General features: G+C 43.6%; 1 protein-coding gene and 1 long non-coding RNA gene across 3 annotated transcripts in view; one reads left to right on the top strand and one right to left on the bottom strand.

Moving 5' to 3' along the window:
• LOC128415651 (uncharacterized) overlaps positions 1-18,917 on the bottom strand; it is a 107,485-nt gene that overhangs the window by 10,922 nt on the left and 77,646 nt on the right. Inside the window, exon 3 of the long non-coding RNA XR_008331025.1 lies at positions 15,561-15,627. This is a non-coding gene — a long non-coding RNA (uncharacterized LOC128415651). The remainder of the gene's footprint in view (positions 1-15,560; positions 15,628-18,917) is intronic.
• Positions 5,021-18,917, top strand: part of AK4 (adenylate kinase 4) — a 29,705-nt gene continuing 15,808 nt past the window's right edge. Inside the window, exons 1-2 of one of the 2 annotated variants that reach the window (XM_053392166.1) lie at positions 5,021-5,233; positions 6,158-6,312. In XM_053392166.1, the coding sequence (XP_053248141.1) occupies positions 6,168-6,312 (145 nt within the window). In that variant the 5' untranslated portion in view covers positions 5,021-5,233; positions 6,158-6,167. Of the gene's footprint in view, positions 5,345-6,157; positions 6,313-18,917 lie in introns of both variants that reach the window. The other variant, XM_053392165.1, reaches the window with a different exon arrangement.

Genomic DNA, 18,917 nt, shown 5'->3' with positions numbered 1-18,917 from the left:
AGCCCCGCTTGTAAACAAAACCCAGCGTCTCCAGCGGCGTGCAGCCACGGGCGATCGCGGATAGGAAGGGAAAACAAGGGGGAAGGGAACCCGAATCTGACCCGCTACTCCTCCCCTCAGACCCCGCACCCTCGAGAAACACCCCTCCCCTCTCCGCCGTAGAAACATGCACCAACCTCGGCAGCTGGGCTTTCCAGGAGAGTCTGAAATGTGAATGGAGACCTGCAGCTCGGGAGTTGGGCTGCTTGGCTGCGATGCCCTGGAAAAACACACACGCCCGCCCGCCCCCTCCCTGATCCCGTCCAACCCCCGCTCCCCGCAAGCCGCTGCCTTCTGCCCACCCACCTTTCCAGTCGCGTTTTCTACCCCCTCTCTCTTTTTTTCTTTGTTCTTAGCGATCTTTGCATGAAGATCATCTAATGACGCAGCATAGACTCGCCACAACGTGACTGTCGCCATTTTTCTGTTTTTATTATATATCTCTCTCACTGCCATGTGATAGATTAAAAAAAAAAAACCACCGAGAAAGACACACACACACACACACACACACACACACACACACACACACTTCCGGGTCTCATGACCAGAATGAAAGCAGCAAAACAAGAAAGGAAGGAGACAACTTCTGGGGAACGTGTGGGCACCTTGTCTCGGTCTCTCTCCTATCCAAGCGGGAGTCTCAGCTGACAGAGCGGCAGCAAACACATGGCGCATCGCTTCTAACCTGCACACCCGATCAGCTGGTGGCTAAAGTGTCCCCAGGACCACACGACGCAGGGCAGGCGTCGCTTACCCCGGAGTCACTGACAGTTCAGATAGTAACAAAGCAAAACTGGCTTAGCTCCATCCTTGGCAGCCGAAAGGGCTTTCTGCAACATGACATCTTGGGGAACCAACTCAAGGCATTTAATTTTACTTCCAAAATGCATTAAGGATACTATCCCTTGGGTTTTGTTTGATTTCGGAAACTGCTGCTGTTTTGAAGCACAATAGTAAACAGATTCTTTTCCTGCTTTTTAAAACATCAATAATAAGACGGAATGCCAGGGATTAAGGGTCAGTTTACATGTGTACACACACACACACACACACACACACACACACACTGGTGGTGCCTCACAATTGGTATTCATGCTCAGAACCAAAGGTGTGAATTGACTGCATTGAAAAAGCATTCAGATGCAGGTGACATGAAGTTCTGTGGCTGTTTAATTTCTGGTGGCAGCTTTACACATGCAAATGAGGACTGCTGCCTCCTTTACTATTTTAAATATTGGCATGAGCCATGAACTTTCATATATCCAGTATTCACACAAAACAGCATAATGGTGTATGTTGGACCTTCAACAGTTCATATGGCATCTTCACTGTAAGCCCCTCAAGCGTGGAACAGCTTCAGTGGCTGCCTCCTTCTCCTTCTCCTGTGGAGAGGAAGGAGGGCCAAAGGAGCCCCTCACCAATGGCAGTGGCAGCGGCAGCAGCAGGAGGAGCCAGTGGCCACTGAAACTATGCTGCTGATGCATTCAGCTCCACCCTGGCTCCTCCCATTGCACGCACAACACCGTGCACATAATGTCACCCCCCCCCAATTGCCCTTGCAAGCTGTTGCCCCTGCGCTGGAAGGAGCTCAGAGAGAAGAAACACCATGGTGCATCTGAAGTTGCCTCCATCTTCCCCAGCTGCAACAAACATGTCTCTTCCTTATCAGTCTCTACAGCCACAGCAGGCACTGCAATCTTCCAACAGTTTGATTTTGCCCCCAAAGGCGAACTCCTACATTGTCTTCCGAGGCAGACGAATGCCAACATGCCATTACATTTTATAAAACAAAATATAAAAGTTCAGGCGGTGTAAATAAAGCAATAAAAGTTCAGGCAGCATATAACAGCGGTATGAACAGCACCATTAGAACTGAAACCTTCCATTAAAACAGAAATGCAGAGCCTCTGGACCAGGGGTCAAATGCAGCCTTCCTGGCCTGTCTAACCTGTGTTCAGGATTCTCCCCAAGCCACATCCCTCACTGGCCTGGAATGTGTCCTTGAATTCTCCTAATGCTTTTTGCTTGCCTATAGGTTCCATCTGCACTATATATTTGAAGCAGTATAACACTACTTTAAACAGTCATCACCTCCCCTTAAGGATACTGGCTATTGTAATTTGTCAAGGGTCCTAGGAGTTGTTAGGAGACAATTTGCCTCACAGAGCTTCAATTCCAAAAGCTCTCTAGGAAGAACAATTGTTAAACCACTCTTGTCATAGAGAGGAAGAGGGACTGAATACGGAAAGTAGCCTATTGTAGGAACCTAACATTCACATTGGGATGCGGGTGGCGCTGTGGTCTAAACCACAGAGCCTAGGGCTTGCTGATCAGCAGTTCAAATCGCAACGGAGTGAGCTCCTGTTGTTCGGTCCCAGCTCCTGCCCACCTAGCAGTTCGAAAGCATGTCAAGTGCAAGTAGATAAATAGGTATCACTCCGGCTGGAAGGTAAACATGATCTGGAAGCTGTCTGTGGACAAGCACAGGCTCCCTCGGCCTATAGAGTGAGATGAGCATGCAACCCCAGAGTCGTCCAGCCCTGACCACCGCTATTATGCAGGCTGCAGAAGGTTGTCCACAAGGAAGTGCAGCCCTGTGGCTGAGAAAGGTTCAGCCAGCATAACCCACAGCACACTTTGACCTCTCAGACATCCCTCATGGGATATTTCTCCCAGGTTTCTTGTGCTGCAGAAACAAACAGTTCCATGATTCTCCAAGTGGTAAGAAACTCAAAGCAGTGCTCAGATTTATTACTATTTTATGAAGCATCCTTTTGTGAAGAGAGTGTGAGAATCTCTCTACGTTCAATACACACACAGCCTGAAGAGGACGAGTATGTATGTCAAGCGCGCTCAAGTAGACACAAAACGTGGAGTGAAATTCCACAGATTTGTATTTGTGTTAGCTTACAGTATTTTGTTCATTTATTAAATTGCTGTACCCCTCTGTGGTGCAGCAATAAAACTGCTAGCACATTTGCAAAGCTAAGCAGGGTCCAGTATGCTTTCAGCTTGGAAAGGGGGCCACATGTTGAGATTCCTACATTGCAGGGGGTTGGACCACATGACCCTCGGGGATCCCTTCCAACTCTACAATCAAAGAACAGTTTATAATATAAAATATAAAAACACAAAAGTGCACTACATAGTAACAAACAAATCCCCCTTTAAAAGGCCATAGACTGCTTAATTAGCCAAAGGCTTAGGAGAAGAGGAATGTTTTTGCCTAAAGATATGTAACAAAGGTGCTGGCTGAAGGTCCCTGGGGAGAGCATTCCACAAGCTCATGTTGCCTCCTCTAGACCTCTCATCAACTTTGAATAATCACCAATTATTGCAATCTTAAAACAGGTTTACTCAGAAGCAAGCACCATTGAAGTAAATGCAACTTACTCCTTGGTAAGTATTGTGACTGGGTAAATATTTTCAAACTCAAGGGGACTTACTTCTGAGTAGCTATGTAACCAATTGCATTTTAAATTTTAAAAAATGTTACAAAACGGCTTGCAGTTTTGTAGTTAGATTCCCCCCTCCAAATTGAAAACAAACTTGTTTCTTCAAAAGATAGCAGAGACTGATGAGTGATGCTGCACATGAAGCTCATATGTAGATGAAACTGCTTAAATGTTTCTATTTTCCTTCCTTGCCTTTCAATTTGTTATTATGTGATGTCTGAAACATTATTTCCATTATAATTCTAGTTTTTGTCTGCGGTAGTCCAAGGATTGTATAAGGATAAGGCTGGGCACCTGTCCTTATAGATCTAGCATAAAGGGGTCTCTAGTCTATATTTTAATTATCATTAGGGATTGTGCATCTACAGCTTGAGGAGAGGGTTGCATGCATTTCCTAATTTGGGAGGTGAGGGCCCTAGTAAAGCAGGTATAAAAAGGACTCCCAGGGCCTCTCCAAGTTAGTACTTCAAGGCTGCAATGTACTTTCTTTTGAGCAGACATGTATCAAGTTCAGCTTTGTGGCTTGTATTTTTGTTATACAGCGTATGTGTCAGGTTGTACATTCTGCAGGAGGTGTTTTGCCCTCAGAACTTGGGTACAGAAACTTTTAATGTTGAATGGTGTCGATTCAATGAGTAGTGATAGTTATGTAAAAAAATGCAGCTGCATTAATTGTAATATTTATATCCATCTCGGTGAAAAAAATTTGTTCCATGGATCTCTGGGGAACGTTGCATTTTCGGGGTGGGGGGAGGAAGACTTTATAGAAATGGCTAGGTCCGCCTCCAAATTGTGGCTGTTCTTTAAAAATTCCACCACGTGTCTTGTCCTCTTCCTAGACGTTGCAAACCTAAGAATTAGCAGTCTTGTTAGAAGGTTGTTTCTTAATGTGTGGGTGTGGTTTTTTTGTTTTTAAAAAGTCATACTGTGCAAACTGCATGATACCGCCTCGTCTAATAGAAATCAAGGCAACTTCCGAGTAAGCACGATTCCGGCTGCAAATAATTGTTCCCTACTCCCTCGGTGCCAGTAGGGGGACCCGCTGCCTTCCTTTTTCTCTACTGTGTTTCCAACCCTTAAAATTAGCGAAGGGGATGGAGAAACTCTGCATCCGAGGAACAAACTTCCAGGTTTCAAATAGTTAAAAACAAATAGTACGCTTTTGATAAAATGATTGCTTCTACCTCTAGACTACTCGCTGCTGATTAAAAACATTTCCTGCACGAGCTGTCCCGCCCGCCATCCTTTGTAACATTACGAAACAGCGCCTACGTATCAAAAATCCCCATTTTAAAAATCACACATTGCCCAGTTGCACCTACATTCCAGCGTCTTCCTATAAGCAAGGTGGGTGGAGAAGGGCGGGACACGGCCGACTTCCACTGGGCTGCTGGGATACGTAGTCCAGCCGAGCGGCAGAGGTTAAAGAACGGTTTTTAAAAGTGCAGATCAGTACTACAAATCCCGAAGTTCCTTGCTTCCTAAAAGGGGCGGAGTTCTCCTCGCTGTTGTCTACATACAACTGGCATTTCTTTGCCTTAATGATGTGCTGGGCTGGCTGCTGCTGCTGCTGCCGCCGCTGCTTTCGCGGGCAGGATGAGTAATTGAGAGCAGCAGTTTGCCTTTGCAGGCACTCACTCTCTCCTCTTAAAGGCGCAGGCGGAGCAGCGGGACAGCAAGCGGGGGGGGGGGGCATTGCGAGCTTGTATTTTTTCATTGGATGTCAGGATAGAGAGGTAACATGTGAAACAATCAGTTGAACATTTTAAAAACGCCATTTTGCGGGTTTATTTGCTTTCCTGGTGTTCCCTCGGCCCTCCTCTCTTTTATAACGCTCCAAAGAAGTGGTGAGTTGACTTTTCTTTCTCTTTACCCTAACTGGCTATTTTTGTTTAAATCTGGGCGTGTGTCCGTTTTCCCGACTAGGATAAAAGAATGGACCGCGTTGCTTGCTTGCTTGCGCCCCCCCCCTCCGTTCAGGCGTCAAAAGTTTTCTGGGAGTTTTCTAAGGGTCTCTAAGCCAAGTTAGTGTTTGGGGCTCTCTCTTTTTCTGTAGCCTGCTGCTTTAGCGGACGGCAGGGCTGAATCTTCACTCATAACGGCGCGAAGGAAGTTTCATTATTGATTTCTGTGGAATCACTGCTGCCGCTTAAAAGGCGTTTGGGGAGACTTTGTCCACGTGCAAAAAAGGCGAGGTGGGGAAGGGAGAGTGCACACGGGCATAGCTCTCGTTCAGACTTTTGCAATTGTGTGTTCCATATTGCTTTCTCTGCCTCTGCATTTATTTAACTGGCTCTGGGAGGAAGGGATTGGAAGTGACAAACCACCATTCACTTCTCCGTTCCCCACCCCTCGCGGGGAACATTCCTGCCTCGTCTCCGGAGGTGATGGGCGGGGAGGGAGAAAGTTTTGCTAGATCAACACGGTCGGAAACGACTGCTGTGGCGCTTGCTCCGGACTTGGAATGATTTAAAATCTGGGCTGTCCTCCCCCCACCCCGTACTGGGGGGGCGTGTTGTGACACGGAAGCAAGGGCAGTTAGGAAGCGTAGGACGGGACCGTATGCAATTCTCTGATAAGGCAGAGCGTTATGGGAGCCGCGCTCTGCTTTGCAGGTTTTGCTGGACGTCACGGTTTTGACTCTTTGCTTCTTCTCCTAGATTGGGCGCAATGGCCTCCAAGCTTCTGCGAGCTGTTGTCTTGGGTCCCCCGGGCTCCGGCAAAGGAACCGTGTGCGAGAGGATCGCCAAGAGCTTTGGCCTCCATCATCTTTCCAGTGGGCAGTTTTTAAGGGAAAACATCAGAGCAAACAGTGGTAAGTAGAGGGGGGGGAGAGTCCTCCTACTGCTTGAGATCTAGTACGTGCTTTGCTGCATGCAAAAGATACATTCGGAACGGAGCAGATCAGTTGCAGCAGCTGTCTTCCAGCTCTTTTTCGTGATTTGTTCAAAATGACTGTACACAGTTCCTCTAGGAAAGGAACAGATTGGCATGTGTTGTTTTTGGTGGGGGCGGTAGCGTGTATCATCGGAACCTGCACTTTGGAAAGGGCTTCATGTGGAGTACTAACTTGGGAAGAGGACTACAAGATTTTACGCTGCACCTTCCATCTCCATGCTGTCTTAGGGACTTGTGCAAAAGCTGCAATATGAGTGCAGGGCGAAGATTAGAACCAGTTACATGGGAGGGAGAGAGCAGCCATTCCCCCAGTATTCTGAGAGCTGGTTGTGAAGTCCTCTGTTTAATCTAAGCTGACCTGCCATCCTATACCTACACAGTATCCTGTATTGCCCGAAGCAAGTCCTATATAACTTGGTGATGCATACTTCTGAATAGTCATGCAAACGATTACACTGTAAGATTTCAACACCACCACTTCTGTATTTCAGTTAGTAAGGCTGGAGATTGTGGACAAGGTGCTTGGATAGGTCACTCGTGTGTGCTCTGGACCCTTGTCCCTCTTGCCTGATTAGAAACTAGCAGGGAGGGAACAGTTCTTGGAGGAAACTGATTTTCTAGATTCATTTCAATCAGGGCTTAGACCCAGTTTTGGTGCAGAAACCAGCGGCGAAACTAGACATTATTTCTCCCAGGTCAAAGACGCACATTTGTGTATGCCAGAGGTTTTAAACCTTTTTGATTCCACGGCTCCCTTGACCAACTGTGTTCTTTCTGCGGCACCCCATGAGGCTCAGAAGCCCAGTTATGTCACCCCTTTCCTGCAGAGCTGGCAGCCTCTCATGCTTTTTTGAACACGCTCCCTTGTAGAGTGCTCCCTCAGCCTCCTTTCTCCTCTCCCCTCTCCTTGGGAGTCCTCTGGGCAGCTGCTACCGCTGCCCCTGGTCTTTGAGCTGCCCCCCCCCCCCCGTTCCAAAGAGAGGTGCCTCTTCACATTGCTCCACAGGGGCATGGGACTTGTCTGTCCATTCCCAACAACAAGGGCTGGCAGACTGGCTGGCTGGGCTCCCTCACCTTCTTTCTTACTTAGAGGCTACCTCAGCTCCTGGCAGCAGCACCCCCTGGTCAGCCCCAGAGGCACCATTCACCTGCTGAACTTGTAGCCAGGGCTGCTGCAACAAACAGCCGCACAAGCCTTTGGGAAGCAGAGACACCATCAGAGGAAGTAGGGAAGGGAAGAGGGACAGAGGCTAGTTGCCTGCGGCACCCCTGACCACAATTCAAGGCACCCCAGGGTGCCACAGCACACTGGTTGAAAACCACTGGTGTACATACACAGGGTGGGAGCCTCAATGGCAGGCTTCACTGGGGGGAAAATCCTGGCTAGTCCCCCTCTCCCCCCCCCCCCAGCTACGGCTTCTGACAGAAACTGCTTTGATTGCTCTGTATGATGACCTCTGTCGGGGGAGAGGGAGGGGAAATATATTCCTGTTAATTCTCCTCAATCTCTCAGCTGTGGCGGACCTTGGGATCTCAGATTTCAGCAATGCCCTGTGCAACTCCAAAATTTGGTGCTCCTTGCCTTTCATTCTACATCTTAGTTGTGACGTCCCCTGCAGCGCCTCTGAGGCTCTGCACCTAGTGTGACTGTATCAGTCGCACTCTCCTAAATCAGCCTCTGCTCTCAGTGGCTTTCAGTATCATCAACTGTGGTATCCTGTAGCAGCTGTCTAAGTTGGGGTGGGTGGCACTGCTTTGTGGCGGTTCCATTCCTCCTTGGGTGATCATTACCAGAGGGTGATGCTTGGTGAGTGTTCTTCAGTTCCAAGGAGTTTCAGGGTTTGATTTTCTCCCCCATGCTGTTTAACATTTACATGAAACTGCTAAGTGGGGTTATCCAGAGTTTTGGAGTATGTTGTCAGAAATATGCTGATGACAAACATGCAGGTGTGGCGGTGGATGTTCTCATAGTAGTACCCTATATATAGGGCAGGGGTCAGCAAACATATTCAGCAGGGGGCCGGTCCACTGTCCCTCAGACCTTGTGGGGGGCCGGATTATATGGGGGAGGGAATGAACGAATTCCTATGCCCCACAAATAACCCAGAGATGCATTTAAAATAAAATGCACATTCTACTCATGTAAAAATATGCTGATTCCTGGACCGTCCGCAGGCCAGATTTAGAAGGCGATTGGGTCGGATCTGGCCCCCGGGCCTTAGCTTGCCTACCCATGCTATAGGGTGTTGACATGTTGCCAAAAATGTGCTCTTTGCAATCAGCTTTGTTAGGCTGGAGATATGCTCTTAAGCACATTGGCTCCCAGTCACTTGTAGTTTTTTTTATGCGTGTGCAGTCTTCTGGTATAAACGTCACCCTTTATTGCACATTTTGGGCTTTGTTAGTCATATCTTATTCATTCCCCAGCATTGCCATTTTATCAGTTTGTTAAAAATGTAACAAAGATGAGCCTTGTAAATGATGCATGTTACCAAGTGTTTTGATAAATGAAAATGTCACTTAGCTCCCTAAATGGGAAGTTTTTTATTTAGACTGTAGCATTTAGAAAGCATGCCACACAGGACAGAAGATAGGATCAGATGCTGGCCCCAACAGCTGGCCCCATCCCTGTGCCAAAACAATGACAGCCACCTGCTTCCAAAAGGAGACCCTGACTTGGTACAGGAATACTTTTTTAAATGATCCATTTTTCCTTTAAAGAGGGTAGCAGACATTAACATCTTTAAATCTGGCAGCCAGTTTATAACACTGATGCAGTTTTGTGCTGTTCTTCCTTGCATTGCATAAGATCTTGTTTTGTAGGTGTTAGCTCCATTACAACTGCAGAGGCGAGTAGGAGCAAGCTGCCTATCTAATCACTGCCTTGTACATGCCGCACATTTGAAGCTGAAATTTGAACCCATAGCCAAAATGTCAGAATTGACTTATTCTAAACTTTTGTTGATAGAATTTGCCTCCAGTTCCCCAGGACTGAACTTTGACATTTAATTATGTAGCTATTCTTCATTCTACTACTATGTAATTATCCAGTGGAATCCAGAATCAATAATTGTGCCTAAAAACTATCAATTTGGTTTTGCGCTTATGCATTGCTGTATTACTTAGTCCCGTAACCTCTGAATGTGCAGTTATATGGCTTTTTGCAAAATTGTGAACAGATGCATGCAAGCCACATACTGTGCTATACTTGCACGTTTGCTTAATAATGGAGAAGGAATGATAAGTATCGGTTCATCAATTGGGGCAAACTTTTCCCTTTTTCATCCCTCCTGTTAAAACCAGCGGCACACCTACTTGCTTAGCATGGGCTGGATCATGCCATGGACCTTGTCTGTATCAAAGAAGCATGTGATTATATAACCTGATACTAACTACAGTCCTTGGAAACAAGTTGCACTGATTTCAGTGGAGTTCATTTCTGAGTAAATGGGTTTAGGCTTATAGCCTTCATGTTGAGCCTTTCTAAGTAGCAATTTTGACAGGCTTACTGAACCTAGTTGCAGCTGTTGAGCCCTCTGTTAACGTGCTGACATCCCAATTATTTAAATGGGACTTGGTATATCTAACTGTGGGTGGCGGGTTATTTCAGCCCGGCAGAGTTTCTGTGGAACAGGTGGCTTTAAGCCCATTGTACTGAAGAAATTAGTTCAAAATATGTCTTAAGTGCTTCTTTAAATGCTGAAAGTATTCTGTCCCCTTATGCATGAATTGTTATATTGTTGAAAGCAAAAAGGGAAAACAATGAAGCTGTTTTCCTTTATATTCAGTGTATCTTTCAGGAAAAAAGCAGCAACAAGCAGATATATTTTCTCATTTCCCCCCATCTTGTAAGGATGAGAAAATACAGTGCTTTCAACTATAGTGTAACTTTATTTTAATGTATTAATTTACGATGAATGTAGCCTTTAAAATGCTGGATGGAAGTATGTCATGGTTTTTGATCCAAAAAATGCTTCCACTAATGTAAAAGTGGGAAGGGTTGTGGCTCAGCAGGAGACAATCTGCTTTGCATGCAGAATCACAGAACTGTAGAGATGGAAGGGACCCTGGCGATCATCTAGTTCAAACCCTGCAAGGCAGGAGAATGCAGCTGTCCCATATGGGAATCAAACCTGCAACCCTGGTGTTATCAGCACCAAGCTCTAACCAACTGAGCTACCCAGGCCAAGTAATGAACTTCCCAGGTTCAATATCTGCCATCCTCAGATAGGACTGGGAGAGAGACCTTTTGAAAATCCAGCAGAGATGCTGCTAGATGATATCAACAATCCTGATCTAGGTGGACCCGTGGCCTAAGGGTAATGCAACTTCTCCCCCCTCCAATGCTTCTGTGTAAGAGGAGGAGAGGACATCTTATCCAAGTCCCCCTGCATCCCCAAAAATCTTTTCCAAAGGTTTAGGGCACTGTCCAGAAGGGTAGGGGGAATTTGAGGAAACAGGCTCACCATTTCTTATGTTAGCATTACTGGAACAAAAGCTATTTCACTAATGGAACAGCACCATTGGATTTCACCCACTATCTACAAATTATTCAGGACTGCATCTTGTCTCATTTATTGAAGCAAATTGCTTCTCTTCTTCAGGAAGCAAACGTCTTCATGCCTTGTAATTATAACAAGACAAGAGGTTGCAGGGCGGGGGGGGGGGGGAGTGTGCTGCCTAGCTCTAGGCTTGGAAGCCTGTGGACCTCCATATCTTGTTGGAGCTGATAGGAGCTGGAAGTTCAGCAGCCTCTTGAAGGATTACAAGTTTTCCGACCCTAGCCTGGATGAATGCATTCTGATAGTGCCGTGAGGCCAAAAATGCAGCATACTGATGTATGGAGCATATTTGAAATTTTGAATGCTGGTCATTCACTAGTGCCAGCATAGAGTCTGCTGTGCCCTCATTCAATAACAGCAATAGTGTTAGATCTGGTTTGCTCTGCCTTTCAGCATCTACCCACTTAAGGGACTCCATAACCCAGCAACAGGGAAGTACTTCCATGGTTTAATTTACTGATTATATCCCCCTTTTCTTTCCCAAGGGAAGCCGCAAGAGGCAAACAACAAACAGAAAACAATCCAGCTTAGCACAAAATATCAGAATGGTCAATATAACAAAACACAGCATATATAAAATAAACCAAGGCTACATTCATGTCAAAACAATGACAGAAGAAATATATCCAAAAGAAATAATTCAATATCAAAGGTCCTACTTCCGGCCTTAATATTCCCACCCTATGTTCCCATATTTGGCTTCATTTGTACAATGATGTGGGCTGCTTCTCCATGGGATAATCCCATACCAATGCATGATCGATGGTATGTGCCTTGATTCTACAAGAGAAACACAGCTGTGTCTGGTATCATATTGAATGTACTTTTCCCGTTGCCCCATAGTCAATTGTTTGAAAACTTGTTATAAATGAAGAGTCAGCAAGATACTCTGGATACTGTCCTAGGTTTGCCACCAGAGCTCACTCAGTTCTACATATCATTTGGGCAATTAACAAATTACTGATAAAAAGAATTAACAATAATCTTAATTGCACAAACCTAAGTTTCCAGGTATGCGCTTGAATTCTTTCCACCTGGAGGCATTCAGGCACCCTATTTGATGAGTTTCTGTGGCATGTTAATAAACCTTGAGTTGCAAGGGGTTTTTTTTGAGTGAATGTCACCCCAGCTGTGTTTGGTGAAGATTTGAATGGAAAGATTATACTTGCCTGGCCCTTGCACCCTTAAGTAGGGATAGAATACCACTCGAGTTGATCATTGGATATTAAAATTCAGCATGACAGGTGTGTATGTGTTTGTTAGCAAGAACAAAGCTCTTTTTCTGATCTTTCTCTTACTCCATTGTTTCTGCATTACCCTCTTTGCATAGATACAGTATCTGTGTCGCTCTGTTATCATGTCCTTCTTAGCTAGTTGAGTAAATATTGGACAAATAGTAATTCAGTATCTGAAAGAAAAGTGTTGTTCTTATTGGTTACCTAGGAGATGCAATGTCAGATAAGAGAACTTGGGTAACTTAATGTTATGTTCCTCTGAAGGAGAGAGTGACAGATATATATTTTTTAAAAGCAGGGCGTTAGTCTTAACACACTGAAACTTTCAAACTGGGGCAGGAAATAAAAGGTAGCAGAATGAAGGGTGTTATGGTGCAAGGATAATCCTTCTTGGGTCAAGGAACTCAGTGTCCTAGAAAAAGAATTTGGTTTGCTTTTTTAATGAAAAGGCTTAATTATATAGTTGTTTTCTATTTTTGTTTTGTTTTGAGTCGTTCTTGGGAGATGGGGGATTGAATGCCAGGCCAGATCCCAAACTCAACTGTTAGGATTTGCACATTTATAAATCTTTTTCACTACTGAATGAGAATGATATTGTGAATTGAAGTGGCCTCCTTCTGGTCCGGGTAAAGATCTGTTACACACCTGTGGCAGCAAACCACTCACGCAGGTTAAATTCTTGCTCCTATTCTCAACTATAACACTAGGCAAGAAAAGTTATTGACTTCAGTTTATTATGGGCTTGCTGAAACCGTGTCTTCTTCTAATAGCAAACCCTGTCTAAGGGTTTATCAACACTTCCTTTTGTTCTGCTGCTTTCCCTTGGGGAAAACCACTCTTTAGTGCTCATTTGGAGCAAACAGCAATTCAACATTTTCCCAGATTGCCCTTTATTCCCAGGGGGGTTTTCCCTTGGAAAGTAGTAGATCAAGCAGAAAACTGCTCAGACCCGTGTTTTCTAGGCCCAGCACAAGTGGCAGAGTGGATGAGCCCTAAGGCTAGACAACTAGTTGCAGGAGACTGGTCTTCACTCTTTACCGAAAGATATCTGAAATTATTATGAATTTTAGTACTTGGATAGTACATGGCTAATCAAATAACAAAGTTAAGGGTCACCTTGATAATTTTTTTATGATCAAAGGCACAATCCTTATGGTGTTACCTTCTCCTAAGCCTCACTTCTCCCACCCTCTGATTTGTTGGTGACTCTCCTACATCCAGGGGTGTAGCCAAGGTGGGGGACAGGGGGGAACTGCCCCCCTAAATAAAGTAAAAAGTATTCCACTAACTGAGGTTCTGTCCCTCATAACATAAAGCCTGCCCCCTAACATAAATCCTGGCTACACCCATGCCTACATTCTGATCTGTCCGATAATATGTTGGGGAGGCACAGGCAAGACTGATGCTGCTACAGCTTTCATCTCTTTGAGGCAATTTAATCAAAGGAGGGCTTTCCGCCCTCACGGATAAGGTCCATAGGTTTGTAAAGTGTGTCTGTGGGTTTTTCATAAGTCAAAATTCTCTAATTCCTTATGGAGATCAAATTGTTTCGCATGAGTTTTCTGGATGGGAAATTGGGATTTAATTTTATATTGTACCTGTGCCTGTAGCATTTGTTTTAGGGGTTGCTATCATGTAAGTATGCAGTGCTGCTCTGCATCATGTCAACAACAAATGACCAAGCAACGCTTGTTGTTCAGACTTCTAGGCATATTCCAAAAGCAATACCTTTCCACCCTGCTCTTTTGTATCACTGCTAAATTCACTCTTGACTTCTTGCCAGCCCATATAGGTTTATCATAATCTGACATGCTTTCAAGTCTTTTACGATAAACAGTCACAGTTTATTAAACAAGAAACATAATCTGAGTGTGGAATCCTTGTTAATTATGGGGATCTTACCAAATCCAGGAGGCTGCAATTTAAACCAATTGTAGCTTTTAAATAACAATTCACACAATGTAGCAAATGGAAATTTTTATTAGACTTTCCATCTGGTTTATTTTATACTTAATGGTTGTTTTCTGTTTGGATGTTTATTTGTTACCTTCAAACTTGTTTGGTTTTTTAAATGCCCATGACATTTTGTCTTTTTCTTCCCCAACCCAAATTCCCATCTAGTTCTGAGCCTTCAGGAAATGTCTTCAATGCAATGAAATGCAAAATACCATGATAAAAGCAATGGGTTTTTCCTTTGCCTTGCTAAAGTTCCTATTGCTTCAGAACAGTACTGAGGATTGTTATAATGGCTTTTGGGTATTGGAAGAAGCTGGTCTTAATAGATGAACTCTAATCAACTTGGTGCATAATTTACTGTGGTTAGTGTAGGATTAACTACAGAAAATATGCATGCTTCCTCATTAATGAAAGCCTTTTGCTAAATTAAAGAAAAACTAGAGGTTTTGGTTTGAGGATTTTGGCCTTGACCCCGATGGATAGAGTGCATTTGGCAAGTGAAAGCAGTTAAAGAGCTGTTTGAAGATACCTTACACATATACAGTGAACCACATGCAGCGGTACTAATCATTGTAGTGACCGCAAAGACCCCCTGAGTGTGTAAATGTATGTGCAGTGGACTCAAACCACGGCATATTCAGACCCTCTGCTTTTCCAAGCTTCCCAATAGTACAGAGAAGAGCTTTCTGTGTGTACAGATCTTCTCAATGAACACACATTCATTGGAGGTGGGAGCTAGCCACCACCAATGCAATCCACCTGCAAAAATATTCATTAGAAGTGCATAAAACAGCTTAAAAGGGCTCAAGACTGGCTATATTGCACTATTGATTTAATAGGGATTGGGAAAGTTGCATGAATTAAAGTATAATGCAAGAATTCTGTGGGAATTCTGTGACCAACAGAAGAGCACTGTGGTTAAGCCAGGAGGACCATTTGCCAGTCTCATTGGAATACTGGCAGGGGAGGCCGTTCACATGTTTATTTGAGTTAGGCGGCAAGGAAAGAGTCACTCATGCTATAAGAATCATTTCCTAGTGTGGACAAATCTTTTACTACATCTTGATCACTCCATAGGGCATGCTTTTAAGCATGTTTGAATAGTAAAGGATTTGGCTGTTTACATTCTTCCAAAGAGTATTCCAACTGTGGATGTAATTCTGATACGTATTAATGATTGAGAATGTCAAAGATGAATTGGAATAAAAATATGATTTATAATATAAAATCCCTCAGATTGTTTCAGCAGGAGGCCAGTTAAAGTGAGCTGTACTGTGAAGTTCTACGTACAAGTATATGGAAGTGACACTTTTTAGGTTGAATTGGGTTTGCTTTTAGAATGGAAGGTGTGCTTCCACATTTTTAGGGCAATTTTACACATGGGAATAGGCTGTCATCCAATGTACACTTACTTGAGAGTTGATCCATTGGACTCATGGGAATTTCTAAGGACACATTCATAGAATTTGGCTGTGGAACCTGTTGGTGAAAACAGAAAATAAAACAAAAGCGCCATCTTATTAATGCCTACTCAAGAAAACTCTTATAGGATTGCTAGATGCTACTTATGTTAAAAGGGTTGTTCTTTATTCCACAATAATAAAGGTATATAGAGTGCTCCTTTACTCAGCATCACTCTTGTACACACTTGAGTTCATTAGTAAAGGTAAAGGGACCCCTGACCATTAGGTCCAGTCATGACCGACTCTGGGGTTGCGGTGCTCATCTCGCTTTATTGGCCAAGGGAGCCGGCGTACAGCTTCCAGGTCATGTGGCCAGCATGACTAAGCCACTTCTGGTGAACCAGAGCAGCTCAAGGAAACGCCATTTACCTTCCTGCCGGAGTGGTACCTATTTATCTACTTGCACTTTGATGTGCTTTCGAACTGCTAGGTTGGCAGGAGGAGTTCATTGATAACCAAGAGCAAATGTTAATTGCTTTTCTTATTCAATGCAAGAAAAATAAACATACTAAATTAGATCACTCTCTAGGGCACCAAATTTTTTTACCATGAAAACTGAAAATATTCTAATGCAAGTTTACCCATAGCAAATTTCCCTGTGGGTAATTACCCTAATTTGCATAGAATTTTTTTCTGGAAAAAGAGTCAATTATTTTCTGACTTTCAATATCAGAACACTGGTTTTTCACAAGCACCATAAGTGATTTCTGCTAGTTATCTCAATTTAGGATTTATTGGCCTTTCCTAGCTAAGAAAATGTGGGTTGGCCTCGTAAGCGCCAGCATTCCTTCGAAAGGCCAAGGACTGTATATTCATAAAGTATTGCTTTAATTCTCAGCTTTCTTTATAGTTATTGAGGCATATTCTGAGAATATGAAGCTTTGGTTCAAGGCCTTGTGGGTTGGGAGCAGAGAGATCTCTCTCCCCCCCCCCCCAATTTTATATAATGTAACTTTTGACATATGTGGCTCTTCACTTTATGATGAAATTGGTTATGATCTTTCACCAATTCCACGTTTGCACTGCCATCAACTGGCAGGGCCTAGGCCCTGTTCAACGTTTGTGCCTGAATGATGCGCTTGGAAGGAGAGAGAACAGTTCATATTCCATCTTCCTGTTACTATTCAAGCCATGGATGTGGCTCTTCTATGTCTGGTCTTGCCTGCATGAAGTGTCTCTTGCCATCTGACTTGGAAAAGCAGCTAAGGGATAGTTTGCTTCCTCCACCTCTTGTAGTTCCTAGGATAGGCATTTGTCATCTCTCTCATAGAAATGGAATGCTTTCCATTGTGATACTATTGGCCAGTGGTGAAAAGAACAGGTGCCTTTTAATTATAATAATAGGGTAATTTGTGACTCCATCTTTATTGTTATTCATTCACAGTTCTAGGGATGTGTTTGTGAAGGTAGCACTTTGATGCTGTACTTGAGCAGACAGATCTTACTCTCACCCCAGATAAAGACACTGAGGTTTTGAAAACAAGCCTGAGTCTGTGAATGAATTGCCGCACAAACCAACTCACACAAACAACTGGGTTGGGGAGTGGCTCTTCCTAGCAACAGTGCATTCTCAAGCTTTTAGCAAAGTTGTTAAAACAAAAAAGCAATCAGGAAGATGTTATTACAGGTCATCTGCAACGGTTGGTTTCATAACTTGTGTTTTTCTAGTTCTCTTAAGGAGCATTAGCCAAGGTTGCAGTGAGGAGTGGAAAGAATGTTGATGTGTCTGTATACAAAAATCTCTTCAGTGAAAATCAAAATTGATCTTCACTGACACTATGTGTGCACACGAATCTCCCCATCTGATTTAAACTTGCTTTAGTAAAATACCTTGCTTTAACCAGTGACTCATCTTCTTTACAGTAAAATGAATGAGTTCACTTTTCAACATAAGGTTGATTATCTGGAATATGCTGTGTATCCAACTTCTTTATGCTTCTGGCAGGGAAATGCAAAGAAATATCCATTAAGTATTATAAAAAGCATTTCTAGCAATGAAGATGTGAATTAACAGTTTTTAAACTTTGGTATACCTTTTATCACTGGTAATGCTAATGATTTGTAGATCTTATTTTTCCATTTGCTTGGCACAGTTACTTGCCTCTTCTGAAGGACTTTGTGTTAAGTTCCATATTAAAATGGGAACCTTCCTGTATCCCAGTTTGTGGTGATTTCTAGCTGACTCTGCCACAGAACTGTCTTGACATCTCTCAGAATTGTCCTAAATATTATTGGTGCTTGCTGATTTGGGGCTGAAATTTATTTTGCTTCTTTGTTTATAAATACGCCATCAAAAATTGATTCACAATAATACAGCCGTTTAAAATAAAGCTTCAATTGGACCATTACACCAAGATGTGGTAGGGAGTTATTGAAAAGGTGTCTGGGAAGGAGATGGGATGAAAAGTGTTTGGTACAGATTAGGTGGCTGCCTACTAAAGAGAGAAGGTTCGCAGTGGTGCTGCCTATTTGTCAAAAGCCCTTCTTGGGGGGATCACTTGGTGTCTACATTGTGATCTCAAATGATCTCACCAGGTCTCAAATGTTTAGTGTTTTTAAAGATCATTTGCACTATGGCTGTTCCCTGTCACTGGTTTTACTTTGGAATTATTCTTCTCTTATTTTTATTGGCTTTTGGTTCTATGTTTGCTCTGTGTTCAGGTTCTATGGGCAGTGCTAAGGGGATCTTTTTCAGCCCAAAGGCTGCATCCCCTCATGGGTAACTTTCTGAGGGGTGTATGCCAGAGGTCAGTGGAGCTAGCAATGTGACTATCGTCTTTGTATAGTTGGCTACAATTCCCATCATGCAAAAGTCAGTCTCTCACTCTCTCTCTCATGCACGCACACACATGCACTCGTGTGTTCCGTTCTTCTTCCAAGCAAGCAAGAGGCATTAAAATAGTTCAAGGACATGTTCTAGGCAGGGAAAAGTACTTGAAGGGAAACTTGAAGGGGCACTGCATTCCAGCCCCAAGGCTCATCACTCAGCTCTTTGACTTTAAACTGCTCAAATAACATTGTTATTAGGTGGAATATAAATAGTGTAAGTAAATATTCCTGATAAAGAAAAGTGCCTGATGCAACTACTGATAGCCAGAGCCATCCTTTAAAACAGTAAGTCCACCCAGTGTGAGAGAAGATGTAATTCAAAGATGTAATGGTAATTACAGTGGTAATTAAGTTATGGAATACCATAACTTAATTAGTGGTAATTAAGTTATGGAATACCCATCCCAGTTTTCGATTGTTTGCAGGGTTGATGTCCCCTCTCAAAAAAAAAAAGTGGTTTTTTTTCTGGACAGGAGC

This window comes from Podarcis raffonei, chromosome 6, assembly GCF_027172205.1.
Source record: "Podarcis raffonei isolate rPodRaf1 chromosome 6, rPodRaf1.pri, whole genome shotgun sequence".
NCBI lineage: Eukaryota > Metazoa > Chordata > Lepidosauria > Squamata > Lacertidae > Podarcis > Podarcis raffonei.
Note: the sequence above shows the minus strand (reverse complement) of the source record. Positions and strands in the feature narration are given on the sequence as shown.